The sequence below is a fragment of the Sapajus apella genome, unplaced genomic scaffold (genome assembly GCF_009761245.1).
Source record: "Sapajus apella isolate SASKATOON/1434 unplaced genomic scaffold, GSC_monkey_1.0 scaffold142, whole genome shotgun sequence".
Classification (NCBI taxonomy): Eukaryota; Metazoa; Chordata; class Mammalia; order Primates; family Cebidae; genus Sapajus; species Sapajus apella.
In genome coordinates this window covers 920,170-935,059 of record NW_022437082.1, presented here as the reverse complement: position 1 = coordinate 935,059, position 14,890 = coordinate 920,170, and the positions used below count along the sequence as shown (strand labels likewise).

The 14,890-nt window shown below is 40.6% G+C and overlaps 1 protein-coding gene across 6 annotated transcripts in view; it reads right to left on the bottom strand.

Moving 5' to 3' along the window:
* Positions 1-14,890, bottom strand: part of MTM1 (myotubularin 1) — a 120,251-nt gene that overhangs the window by 63,436 nt on the left and 41,925 nt on the right. For all 6 annotated transcript variants that reach the window (XM_032264129.1, XM_032264126.1, XM_032264127.1 and 3 more), the window contains 2 exons: positions 9,584-9,694; positions 4,945-5,046 (listed from right to left, as the gene is read on the bottom strand). In XM_032264129.1, coding sequence (XP_032120020.1) covers positions 4,945-5,046; positions 9,584-9,694 — 213 coding nt within the window. The remainder of the gene's footprint in view (positions 1-4,944; positions 5,047-9,583; positions 9,695-14,890) is intronic.

The window sequence follows — 14,890 nt, the reverse complement described above, 5'->3', positions numbered from 1 at the left end:
GAAATAGACTTTAAACCAACAAAGATCAAAAGAGACAAAGAAGGGCATTACATAATAGTAAAAGGATCAATGCAACAAGAAGAGCTAACTATCCTAAATATATATGCACCCAATACAGGAGCACTCAGATACATAAAGCAAGTTCTTCACGACCTACAAAGACACTTAGACTCCCATACAATAATAGTGGGAGACTTTAATACCCCACTGTCAATATTAGACAGATCAACGAGACAGAAAATTAACAAGGATATCCAGGACTTGAACTGTGACTTGGACCAAGCAAACCTAACAGATATTTACAGAACTCTCCACCTTAAATCCACAGAATATACATTCTTCTCAACACCACATTGCACCTACTCTAAAACTGACCATATAGTTGAAAGTAAATCACTCCTCAGCAAATGCAAAAGAACGGAAATCATAACAAACAGTCTCTCAGACCACAGTGCAATCACATTAGAACTCAGGATTAAGAAACTAACTCAGAACTGCACAACTTCAGGGAAACTAACAACTGGCTCTTGAATGTTGACTGGATAAACAATGAAATGAAGGCAGAAATAAAGATGTTCTTTGAAACCAATGAGAATGAAGACACAACATACCAGAATCTCTGGGACACATTTAAAGCAGTGTCTAGAGGGAAATTTATAGCAATAAATACTTACATGAGGAGCAAGGAAAGACCTAAAATCAACACCCTATTATCAAAATTGAAAGAACTAGAGGAGCAAAATCAAAAAACCTCAAAAGCTAGCAGAAGACAAGAAATAACTAAGATCTGAGCAGAACTGAAGGAGACAGGGACACAAAAAAAAAAAACCTTCAAAAAATTAATAAATCCAGGAGTTGGTTTTTGAAAAGATAAACAAAACAGACTTTCAACTAGTCAGAATAATAAAAAAGAAAAGAGAGAAGAATCAGATGTAATAAAAAGCGATAAAGGGGATATTACCACAGAAATACAAACTATCATCAGAGATTACTACAAACAACTCTATGCACATAAACCAGTAAACCTGGAAGAAATGGATAAATTCCTGGACATTTGCACCCTCCCAAGCCCAAACCAGGAAGAAGTCGAAACCCTGAATAGACCAATAACAAGGGCTGAAGTTGAGGCAGCAATTAGTCACCTACCAACCAATAAAAGCCCAGGTCCAGATGGGTTCACAGCTGAATTCTACCAGACATACAAAGAGGACCCGTTACCACTCCTTCTGAAACCATTCCAAACAATCCAAAAAGAGGGAATCCTTCCCAAATCATTTTATGAAACCAACATCATCCTGATACCAAAACCCAGCAGAGACTCAAGAAGAAAAGAAAACTTCAGGCCAATATCCATGATGAACATGGATGCAAAAATCTTTAATAAAATACTGGGATATCAAATTCAACAGCACATCAATAAGCTTATCTATCACGATCAAGTAGGCTTCATCCCAAGGATGCCAGGCTGATTCAACATACACAAGTCTATAAACGTAATCCACCACATAAACAGAACCAAAGACAAAAACCACATGATTACCTCAATAGATGCAGAGAAGGCCTTCGACAAAATTCAACAGCCCTTTATGCTAAAAACTCTCAATAAACTAGGTATCGATGGAACATATCTCAAAATAATAAAAGCTATTTACGACAAACCCACAGCCAGTATCATATTGAATGAGCAAAAACTGAAAGCATTCCCTTTGAAATCTGGCACTAGACAAGGATGTCCTCTCTCACCACTCCTCTTCAATAAAGTATTGGAAGTTCTAGCCAGAGCAATCAGGCAAGAAAAAGAAATAAAGTGTACTCAATTAGGAAAGGAGGAAGTCAAATTGTCTCTATTTGCAGGTGACATGATTGTATATTTAGAAGACCACATCGTCTCAGTCTGAAATCTCCTTAAAGTGATAAACAACTTCAGCAAAGTCTCAGGACACAAAATTGATGTGCAGAAATCACAAACTTTCCTATACACCAATAACAGACTAACAGAGAGACAAATCAAGAACGAACTGCCAATCACAATTGCTACAAAGAGAATAAAATACATAGGAACGGAACTAACAAAGGATGTAAAGGACCTCTTCAGGAGAACTACAAACCACTGCTCAAGGAAATAAGAGAGGAAACAAACAGATGGAAAAACAGTCCATGCTCATGGTTAGGTAGAATCAATATCATGAAAATGGCCATATTGCCCTAAGTAATTGATAGATTCAATGCTATCCCCATGAAGCTACCTATGAACCCCTTCACAGAACTGGAAAAAACCACCTTATACTTCATATGGAACCAAAAGAGAGCCCACACAGCCCAGTCAATTCTAAGCAAAAAGTACAAAGCTGGAAGCATCACACTACCTGACTTCAAACTATACTACAAAGCTACAGTGATCAAAACAGCATGTTACTGGTACCAAAACAGAGATATAGACCAATGGAACAGAACAGAGGTCTCGGAGGCAAGGTCACACATCTACAACTATCTGATCTTTGACAAACCTGACAAAAACAAGCAATGGGGAAAGGATTCCCTGTTTAATAAATGATGTTGGGAAAACTGTCTAGCCATGTGCAGAAATCAGAAACTGGACCCCTTCCTGACACCTTACACTAAAATTAACTCCAGATGGATTAAAGACTTAAACTTAAGACCTAACACCATAAAAACCCTAGAAGAAAACCTAGGCAAAACCCTTCAGGAGATAGGCATAGGCAAGGACTTCATGACTAAAACATGAATAGCAACAGAAGCCAAAATAGACAAATGGGGTCTAATTAAACTCCAGAGCTTCTGTACAGCAAAAGAAATAATCATTAGAGTGAACTGGCAACCAACAGAATGGGGAAATTTTTTTGCCATCTATCCATCTGACAAAGGGCTAATATCCAGAATCTGCAAAGAACTAGAACAGGTTTACAAGAAACAAACAAACAAACCCATTCAAAAGTGGGCAAAGGATAGGAACAGACACTTTCAAAAGAAGACATATATGAGGCCAACAAACATATGAAAAAATGCTCATCATCACTGGTCATTAGAGAAACGCAAATCAAAACCACACTGAGATATCATCTCACGCCAGTTAGAATGGCGGTCATTAAAAAATCTGGAGACAACAGATGCTGGAGAGGATGTAGAAAAATAGGAATACTTTTACACTGTTGGTGGGAGTGTAAATTAGTTCAACCATTGTGGAAGACAGTGTGGTGATTCCTCAAGGACCCAGAAATAGAAATTCCATTTGACCCAGCAATCCCATTACTGGATATATATCCAAAGGATTATAAATCATTCTATTATAAAGACACATGTACACGTATGTTCACTGTGGCAATGTTTACAGTAGCAAAGACCTAGAACCAACCCAAATGCCCATCAACGACAGACTGGACAAGGAAAATGTAGCACATATACACCATGGAATGCTATGCAGCCATAAAAAATGATGAGTTTGTGTCCTTTGTAGGGACATGGATGAATCTGGAAACCATCATTCTCAGCAAACTGACACAAGAACAGAAAATCAAACACCGCATGTTCTCACTCATAGGCGGGTGTTGAACAATGTGAACACATGGACACAGGGAGGGGAGCATCACACACTGGGGTCTGTTGCGGGGAGACTAGGGGAGGGACAGCAGGGGGTATGGAGTTGGGGAGGGATAACATGGGGAGCAATGCCAAATATAGGTGACGGGGATGGAGGCAGCAACCCCAGAACCTAAAGTGCAATAAAATATAAGAAAAAAAAACTGTAATACAGACATATTTTTTAAAATCACATATTTAATCAGAAACTTAGAAAAGGCTGAAAATAGATTCAATTATGAGATCAGCACATTTTTTACCAAGCACGGCATTTTCATCTGTGTTCAACACATGCCTCTTCTACTTAAGGGTCCCTTCCATCACCTTCGGTTAATCTGCAGTGTGATCATCCCATACTTAAAATAAAGGCATTTCTACAGTATATGTTGTAAATAATTATTTCCTCACTCTCCCCTTAGCAGGTATTTCCATCTAAGTTCATTTCAAGTCAACCAAAGGAGGAGCACGGGGCTAGAAGATTCGAGCAAGGCACAGGAGGCAAGGCCGAGGCAGGATATAAAGATAGGTTGCTTTAAGAGCAAAACTCACAGAAAGGCTTATTTCTGTACAGCAAAAGAAACAACAGTAAGTTTCTTTTTAAGTCACGAAGTAAGAGTAAGGTTACTCTAACAGTGTGGTGAAGAGGAAGGAAAAGTTTTAGGTACATATAATAGTAAATCACCTTTGGACTAAGTCATAGATTATAACTAATTAAATGCATAATAAATTGGTCCTGCCAATTATATACTAAATGCTATGAAACGACATTTGAAAAGTTATTCTTTTCAAAAGTAAACCTGTCCCTATTCAGCTATAGGTGCAATACCTATACCACACATCTGTATTTGCACAAATGGCATTTAGGCTCAGAGGGTTAGTTTCCATTTACAACTGGAACCACAAAAGCCTGATACTCATTGCTCAGTAGCTCCAAAGCTGAAAGCAATGAACTCTGGGATATGATCTCACAGTGTCGCACTAAGCCACCTGAGTCTGCCTCACTACCGCCTACATTTTCAAGCAGGGTGGCCAAGATTAAGGGCACACTTGGGGTTGGAAGAGCACAAGATGCCCTTGGTGAAGCTCACAGGCTCATACAGGGCTCTCGCCAGCTGCCAGGGATCTGTGTTTCAGTCATCTAGGGCAATCCATCCCACACAGACTAGCAGGGGAGAGACCTATCCCCTCTGGAAATGATGAAATTATTTAATAAACACCCCCGCAGATACATCACACTGGGAAACACAACACAGATGAGTAAAAAAAAGAGAATCCCAGCTTGTGGGCAGTTTTCACAGAGGAGGCACTGAGAACCTTCCCATGCTGAGGAAGAGCGTTGAAATTTACCAGACTGTGGGCCAGAGGAAAGGCGTATCTCGTGAGGATCTCAAACATATCTCTTCTGCTGTGGCCTTCCTGTTTCAAAGCGAACCTCAGGTTTCTCATGTCCTGGGGGCAAAGGACAAGTATGACAGTTCAGTCTTCAAAGAAAGTCATGTTAATTAGCAAGAAATCTTCCATTCAATTAAGGGAAAAGATTCACTTACCTAAAAGGGCAATTAATCTAAATTACAAAAATTGCTTTGTTTTATATGGTAATTTGATATATCCAGTGTAAGAACACCTGAAAATGTTTCCATCATAGCCATGAATGTAAAGACAAGATAAAGCAACTAGCACTAAGAAGATAGAGCTAAAATTCATTTTATTAAAAAAAATCAAACTTTGCCTTGAACAACCTCTATCATGGTCCATCTACTTTCACTGGTTTCCAAAGTATTTTTTAATTTTTTTAAATTTACTTTATTTTTTGAGATGGAGTCTCACTCTGTGGCCCAGGCTGGAGTACAGTGGTGCGATCTCAGCTTACTGCAACCTCTGCCTCCTGGGATCAAGTGATTCTCATGCCTCAGCCTCCCAAATAGCTGGAACTACAGGCACACGCCACCACGCCGAGCTAATTTTTGTATTTTTAGTAGAGATGGGATTTCACCATGTTGGCCAGGCTGATCTCAAACTCCTGACCTCAGGTGATCCACCTGCCTCAACCTCCCAAAGTGCTGGGATTACAGGTATGAGCCACCGCAACCAGCCCTGGTATTTTTTTACTTATAAAACTATTTTATTCAAACAACTTTTCTAAAGAGTAACTGATATCAAATATAATCTCAACATTGTCAAACATGTCATTAAAACACAGAAGCTCTCTTCCTAAATGACTGGCATTTTAAGCTCTCATGCAAGTAATATATTTTTATTCTACAATTTTACCTTCACAGAGTTCTGTATAAGCCACATTAAAGTAGCCCATATTCGTAGTAACTATGCTTTTAGAAGCTAAAAATAAAAGGTCAAAACCAGATTTTAAAGGTAGCTTCCAATACCTATCTCTTCAATAAGCAGGAAAACTTTCTTTTAAACCAAATCCAAACCAAATAAGCTCCTTTAAATGTCAATCTGTATTATATATACAGATATAAAATTCTATCTTATTTTCAAGACTGGAGTGTTTTTAAAGTTGTTTCTTAAAAAAAATCAGTTATGGTGCTGTGACTGAGTGATGGCGCTATGTTGGAGCCCTATGCTCTGCAGTGCACTTTCAGTTTTCATTTCAGATAAAGGCGTGCTAGGCTGGACTACGGAGCCACTTCAGGAGCGGTAGAGACCTAGTCGCTGCCCTCTTGGATATCACAGTCTTCATTTTTTTCAAGATGCTTTTTCCTTCCTCAGCTCAAGAGTACTCTTAAGCTTCCCAAGTCTGCGGTCTGAAGGACCAGAACAGGCTGTGGCCATCACTAGACATCTCCAAACACAAATGGCAGGAAATGAAATATGAAGAACTACAGCCTGAGATGGCTCATAAAGGACTGGAGACTGAGCACTATGTATACAGATGACATCTCCCAAGCCTTGCCAGCTCCACGATTCTTTGCTTTTTTTTTTTTTTTTTTTGAGACAAGAGTCTCGTTCCATTGCCAGGCGCCAGGCTGGAGTGCAGTGGCACAATCTCAGCTTACTGCAACCTCCGCCTCCCGTGTTCAAGCAATTCTCCTGCCTCGACCTCCCGAGTTGCTGGGACTACAGGAGCATGCCACCACGCCCAGCTAATTTTCGTATTTTTAGTAGAGACGGGGTTTCACCATGTTGGCTAGGATGGTCTCAATCTCTTAACCTTGTGATCCATCCGCCTCAGCCTCCCAAAGGATTCTTTGCTCTTTAAAAAGCATGTCACAGAATAAAGTCCAACAACCCATTCATATTACCTCCCAAGAATATTGGGATAATAGTTATTGGTTCATGGTGCAATGAACAGTTGAATAAGAGGAATAATCATTTCAATGGGATGATATGCATTAAAAGGGTTTACAACCAGCCACAAGTGCCACACTGGAGAGCTGAGTACCCTCAGGGCTCAGGCCCTCTGAGGAACCTTCTTCCTAACCCCCATGAGTCAGATGGTAACTATAGCATGGTTCTCTACATTGCTTGACCAGAAATTAGACCATCCCTACATGAATATTTATTCTGATCTATCAGTGATTCAAACAGCTACTTTTAATGTGCCAAAGCACAAGTGATTCAAGTCACTTCTTTTTGCCATCTGATTAAGATGCAATTAAAGAGAGAATATTATTTCTTGCCAAAAAAACTAAGTAGAAAAGGCAAATGACTCACAGGTGGCAGATCACCAAATCTGTAACAAAAATAAGTTCCACCTGGTCTCCTCAGAGTTTGACTCATCAGGGAAAGAGTCACATGCCTAAGAGTCTCCCAGTTGGACCCTCAGCCTTTTTGACAGCCTGGTCATATGGTGATGTTCCAAGCCTTGCTATATTCAGAGTTGAAGAAAACATATCCCTGCTGCAACAACCCTGAAGGATTGATTTATTGAGGCATCATTTCTAAAGAAACAACACACATCACTGTTGACTTCAAAACGCTACACTGCGTCTTTAAGGTGAGTCCACAGGAGTGAGGCGGGGAAGGGAAAGAGAAGGCTTTGTGGTGGTATGGTTTTACTTTGCTTTTTTGTTTGTTTGAAAGACTCCAGGTAGGCAGCAGGGGTTGGTAAGGGGCCTGCAGCGTATGAATTTACATATTCAGAACTTCCTTTTCCCTGCTGCTGGACAACATTCTCTGGGACTTGTATCTACTGTGGGAAAGATGCTACTGGCAAGCAGAAATCTCCATGTGCATAGCTGGCATAGCCAAATTTGCAGGAGTTGTAACTACTTGTTTCGGGAGAGGAATGTGGTTGTACCATGGCTATTGAATGCAGGTGAAAGTTGACCTACGGGAGACAGGACAGTGAGTCTTTCTTTACCTCACCACAGCAGATTTCCTTCACATCAATGTCAGGTTTGTTACTGAGAAGATGGAATATGACTCTGTGACATCAGTGTTTCTGGGGAGATAACTTAGTTAAAAGGTTTTGCTACAACACTGTTCTAGGCCATCATCTTTGGGCTCATGCTAACTCCAAGAAATATACATATATAACATTTCAGAATTATGCTTGGTGAGTTGTTCGTACGCCTTTTGTTCTTATAATAAATAGTCAAGGGTGAGAATGTGCTTTGTCTCATTAATTTTGGGGGACTGATACCGAAGTACAAGTTTTTCCTACTATGAGGAAGAAAACGGGGTTTTTAAAACCCTGTAAGAATGAAAGTCACCTCAAAACTGTCAATATAGCAACCCCATTTTCCCTTGAGTACTCTGATATTAAACACTCTACTCCCATAAATCCTTTGATGCAAAATGCAAAAGCCTTCCTTAACAGTAAATTCCCATGTTTCTAGGACCCAAGGGGTAGATAGTAGCTGGGATAATAGATAAAGCATTAAGGTAGCTGGAATTAAAACACCAAAAAAAGCTGAGGTAGATGGTAGTAGAGAATTTCAGTTAAGGTTTCATAATGGCATTATTCTTTAGTTTCTGATAGAAAAAACGAGTCTTGATCTTTTATAAACTGGAAAGAAAACCACCATATTGTAGCATAATCCAAATATAAGCAAACAAGGTTGGCTTTGAGAAATTGCAGTGTATGAGACTAGGAAAATGAGACTTAGTTTTTGGTTCTGGCTCTTGCGCTGGCTCCCTAGGCAACCCAAGGCAAGTCATCTCACTTCTCTATCAACAGAATGAATGACTTGGATTGGCTGGGGACCAGCAAACTTCAGCCCAATCTTCAAATTAAGACTGTTTTTTTAAACACTTCAAAAGGGTTGAAAAACAACACACAAAGAAGAATACACAACAAAGCCTAAAATATTTGCTATTGAGCCCTTCACAGAAAAAGTCTGCAAAGCCCTGCACTAGACCAGTGGTTCATAGTCACCTGAGACACTGAAACACATCCCTAACCTTCTGGGTCCCCGCCTTCAGAAATTACCTTAGTAAAGATACCCAACTCTTCAGAGCCTCAGGCTCCCAATCTACAATACGCCCATTTCAGAGAGTTGTACTTGAGGATCAAATGCAAAGCACCCCACGTGTTTGGATGGACACAAATGCTGAATACATGGTTACTATCACAGCAAACTGTACCTCTGAAAATGACCTAAGCAAAAGTTACAAAGGTTATTAGAGGTAAGGACACATCCTGTGAACTGAGGGCAAAATCTCTTCTATTCCTCCTTCCTTCATGGTAACACATACATGAAGGGGCACCAGGAGCAAGCTGGAGCAAAAACTAAAATGTTTTAAGAAATTTTATCTATAAAGTTCTCTTCCCACTCAGTCAAGCTAACAGACTGACCAGTCCCTCAAGTCCTTGTACTTGGTGATTGCAGTGGGTCCCTCATGTGGGCACTATTTCCCCAGGCAATTTGGAAAAGCTTGCTCTTAAGGGAAGAGCCATTTCTAGGGCCTGAGATAAACAAGAGATTTTTGATTTTTTTTTTTCAAATCCACATTAATTTTCTACTATCATTCAACACTAACGTGCCCTGTTCTTTGCATAAGAAAGTATTAAATCTCTTACTTTACAAGTAATATCTAGACCATAGGAATTTTCTCCTCTACTTGTCGCGCCTCCCATTTTTTCAATTCTTGAGATCACACCCAGAGGAACGTCAAGTATTACAGCAGAATCCTGTTATGGACAAAAATACAACAGTTAGTATGTCTGTCAGTATAATTAGCCATCAAGAAACATATTAAAAACAACCATATGCTTTCAGGGTGATTTTACCTTCGCCCTTTTAGCACTTTATGAACAAAAATATGATACAGATTACACATGACAGAGCAAGCATTAGAACAGTCAATTATGCAATCCAAATGCATCCCCAAACATTTGCCATTGTGCACTCAACTCCTAGGTACACACTTCCAGGGCGTTCGTGACATCACTTCTAGCCTGTTTCTGTAGGATTCTCTCCCACAACATTTTGCACTCCAACTAAGTGAACTTCTTCAGACACTTTGTCTACGATCAGGCCATGTGCTTTGCTCAGGGTGTTCCCTTTGCCTAGAATGATCTATCTTTCCCATCTGCCAAAATTCTCCCCATGGCTTCAGCCTTGGCTCAGCAAGCATCACCTGTAACAAGGCCTTGCTTCCTAACAAGGTCAGGCAGAATTCATCACTTCTTCCTCAGAAGTTCCACAGCACTGGATTCTGACTGCTGTTATACCACTTGCTTCACTCAGCCTTGTTACCACAAATTTACATGTCTGTATTCACCCACTAGAAACCAAGCATCTGGAAATGGTGCTTGTCTCTGGCATGGGTGCATTTCCCAAAGCAGAAGGGCCTTAATGTACAGCAAGGCTTCTCCATCATTTGCTAGCCAATGCTGGGTGCAAGTGGTCTAGAAGACTGCTGGCATGATGAAATCATGTTAACCAAGTAATAGCACAATCATCACCATGAGACCATCACAGCAGCTGCCATGTAGGAAAACCTCTCTTCTGTGCCAAGTACTACAATAGGGACTTTGCACTCATCATCTCATTTTATCCTCATAACCATTCTAGGACATAGGTAAAGTATCCCTGTTTCCTGAGTCTGTCAAAGCTTCAGTAACTTGTTTACTAAGTATAGGGCAAGGTTGAGATTCAAGGCAATGCCTGAAAACACATATTAAAAGTGCCATAAAAATTGTCCTACTCTTTGATCTAATAATTTCACTACTAAGAACTTATGGCTATCATTTAGCAGAAGAAAGATGTTCAATGGAGCCAGAGGTAGATAACAGGATAGAAAAAATTAGTCAACTAGATGGAACAAGTATACAGTTATTAAATTATGGTACATGAAAAAATAAGTTTAAGTGGAGAAAAAGCAGCATACAACATACACGGTGACTATAATAACATGAAATATCTATTTACATGGACAAAGACATGAAGGTCTACACCGTTTATTTGTTTTGTTTTTTGTTCTGTTTTTGAGACGAACTCTCACTCTGTTGCTCAGGCTGGAGTGCAGTGGCATGATCTCGGCTCACTGCAAACTCTTGCAGAGTTTAGTTTTTATTCCAGAGGCACTGCCTCCTGAGTTCAAGTGATTGTTCTGCCTCAGCCTCCCAAGTAGCTGGGATTACAGGCAAGTACCACCATGCCCGGCTAATTTTTGTACTTTTTGTAGACACAAGGTCTCACCATGTTGGCCAGCCTGGTCTCGAACTCCTGACCTCAGGTGATCCACCCACCCTGGCCTCCCAAAGTGCTGGGATTACAGGCGTGAGCCACTGCACCCAGCCAGGCTACACTGTTTTTAATCCCAAAATTTTCTTTCACGTTGTGATAGATGAGTTTGAAAAATAAAGAAAAAGTCTGTAAGGGGTATTTGACTTTTTGTTCTTTAAAAACCTTTTGGAGCTAGAAATAAAAGTTTTCCTTTCCTTTTCTTTTTTCTTTCTTTTCTTTTTTTTTTTTTTTTTTAAGAGATAGGATCTTGCTCTGTTGTTCAGGCTGGAGTGCAGTGGCTCACTGCAGCCTCAACCTCCCAGACTCAAGGCATCCTCCCACATCAGCCTCCCAAGTAGCTGGGAGTAGCTGAGACCACAGACGTGTGCCACTGCGCCCAGCTAATTATTTTGTATTTTTTGTAGAGACGGGGTCTCACTGTATTGCCCAGGCTGGTCTCAAACTCCTGGGCTCAAGCCATCCTCCTGCCTTGGCCTCCCAAAGTATTGGGATTAAATGTGTGAGCCATTGTTCCTGACCTTTTATTTTAAAATACAATATAGAAAATATAAATATAGCTCATGGGTTGTCTAGAAATTCAAAAAGTGTAAGGCTGTGAACATCTGTACCATGGAATACCACTCACCAAGAAAAATGAATAAACTATGGATACATGGAACCTGGAAGAATCTTAAGGGCATCATGTGGAATGAAACACCCCAATTTTTTTTTTTTCTTTTTTTGAGACAGGACTTCACTCCGTCACCCAGGCTGAAATATAGTGGTGTGATCTCAGTGCAGCCTTGACCTCCTTGGGCTCAGGTGGCCCTCTCACCTCAGCCTCCCAAGTAGCTGGGACTATGGGTACGTGCCACCACATCTGGCTAATTTTTGTACTTTTGTAGAGATGGGGTTTCACCATGTGGCCCAGGCTGGTCTTGAACTTCCGAGACCCAAGCCACCCACCCGCCTCAGCCTCTCAGAGTGCTGGAATTACAGGTATGGCCCACCACACTTGGCTGAGAAATGGCAATCTTAAAAGGTCACCTGTTATATGATTCCTTTTATATAATGTGCTTGAAATGACAAAATTGTAGAGATGCGGCACAGAGAAGTGGTTGCAGAGGCCAAGGGGAGGGATAGCGTGACTCTAAAGGGGCAGCATGAGTGAGTTCCTTTGTGGTGACAGATCGGTTCCATGTCTTGATTATGGATGGTGGTTACCTGGGATCAAATGCTACAGAACTGTGCGCAAAAGCACGCAAAAAGTGAGTGCATAAAAAATACTGCTGAAATTCAAGTCTGGCCAGTCTAGTTGTGCCGATCTACTTCCTGGTTTTGAAAAAGGGATATGCTTATTGCGGGGAGCTCAGTGATAAGTACAAGGGACCTCTTCCATTTTTGCAAGTTCTATGAGCTTACAATTATTTCAAAATAAAAAAGCAAAAACGTGTATAATTATGATAATGTAGAGACAATAGTACAAGCTCTTAAGGTAGACAAAACTGGCTCAATCTGAGTTCTGACATTTACTGATGACAGTGGCGAGTTACTCTTTCTCAGTCACATTTAGCTAAAAGTAGGGATGATTACAGAAAATGAGTTTAAAGTACCTGGCATGGTGCCTGATGCCAGTAGCTAGAAAACAATGGAAGTTATTATTATTATGGCAAAGAATATCTTAGTATTTGGAAGATGTAATTGTGCTCTTCAAATATAGTGAGTAAGTACGCTCTAGCAAGCATCTGACAGATCTGATCATTTGCACCTATAAGGAGAAATGTCACAGGGTGAGACACCTCATGACAAGACTGAAACCTAAATGCCCAAAGAGAAAAATACTACTCAGTAACAGTGTACATATATAGCAGCATATCATAATGTATTTACTTATCAACACAGTGCAGTTATTTAAAACATCCTATAAGTCTGCTATTATGCTTAGATATGCTATATTGAGATTTGAGTGTCTGTGAACTGTATTCCTAAATGTCAAAATTATACCTAAAATACAGAGAATAGACACTAAATAAAAGTCTGATACTCTGGTATCAACATGAAAGCAAGGATGTTTAAAAAAGCAGAAGAATTAAAAGTGAGATAACATCTTGCTCCTCTTTATCTCTGTACAGAGGAAATTTTATAGCTCAAAGTGCCCTGGCCCTACACACAAAAAAACATATCAGGACACCGAGGAGAACCAGCCAGCTCCTGACCAAAGGCACCCACAGTCTAATGAGGCTGCTTGCCACATTCTCCCTGAATGACATGTTCAAGATCAGATAACCCGGCAGGCCAAACTGGAAGATCCAGGAATAGGAAAATTAGCTGAACTATCTGGATACCTGAGCCATCAGTATCTAAATGTCATTAAATATTTAAGGATTTTCAAAGGTTCATTCTAACTTAAAAGTCTGAGCCTTGTACTTCTAACTACCTAAAATAATTGAGATGTAAATATGACAAATAAGCTAAAACAATGCATTCTCTTTCTCTCTCATACACTAAGTAACAGAAACTCTACCGGGCCCTAGGGTTCATGAAGTTGAGATGCAGAGTTGCCCACATGGAGTTCGGGGCCTAGCTCTATCTGACAGATAAGACACATGGACTCAAGTAACTACAATGCCAGGTTGCTAGTGTCAAGAGCCGTAAGAAAAGTCCACACGAAGTGGAATGGGAGGTCAGAGGAGGGCAAGTCAATATCTGACTAGATAGCATGAAAGTTCTATGACAATGACTACATTAAAAATGATCACTAAAGGATGGATCAAAAGCAACTGGAGATTGGCATTTGAGAAACAGGTAAGAGTCACATCAGCTGCACATGTAGGAAAGAAAAGCATGGGGGAGATTATTTTTAAAATGTAAGCCAGGTTTAAGCAAGGGTGATGGCAATTTCCTGGGGAGTACTGTAGGGCTAGGATCAGGGAGACTGAGCTCTAAAGGATGCTTCTGGAGAACAGGAACGCCATGATGAAATGGGGCTTTATGAAGATTCATCTAGCAGCACTGAGCACTCTGGACTAGCAAGAAGTGGGCTACAGCCACTCCTCAAAACCATGAAAGCCAATGCTTGAGTACAAGTGAGAGGCAATGAGGATCTAAAGTGGAGAGGGACCGAGGTAGAAAGCAAAAGACACTAGCCACTGGGGAAGACTCAAAGATGACTCAGCTTTAGGCCCAGATCTCTGGGATAAACAATGGTGGTACCACCAAAAGATGTGAAGAACACAGGAGGGGGTTTTGGAGGAAGATGAACATGGCCAATTTTAGAAACTCTGGGTTTGAGATTATGATAAATGAACCAAGTACAGATATCCAGGAGATGGCTGGATATACAGAACTGATGAGGAGATCCCAAGGGCACCTCAAACTCAAAATGTCCAGAACTAAATGCAGTCCTCTCACCAAACTACATTATTCTCCAAAGTTCCCCATCTCTATGGCTGGTTACAAAAGCAAGAAACCTAGGAGTCACCCCTGACATCCCCTTCTCCACTATGCTTAAGCCAGTCTCCCATGTCTATCTCTTAAATCAGTCTCAACTCTGCCCACCACTCCAATTCTACCAGCAACATCTCTGGGCCACTGCCATAGTTGCAGTGGTCTCCGTATCTACTATCGCTCCCCGTAATGTGGCCAGGGTGATTTTT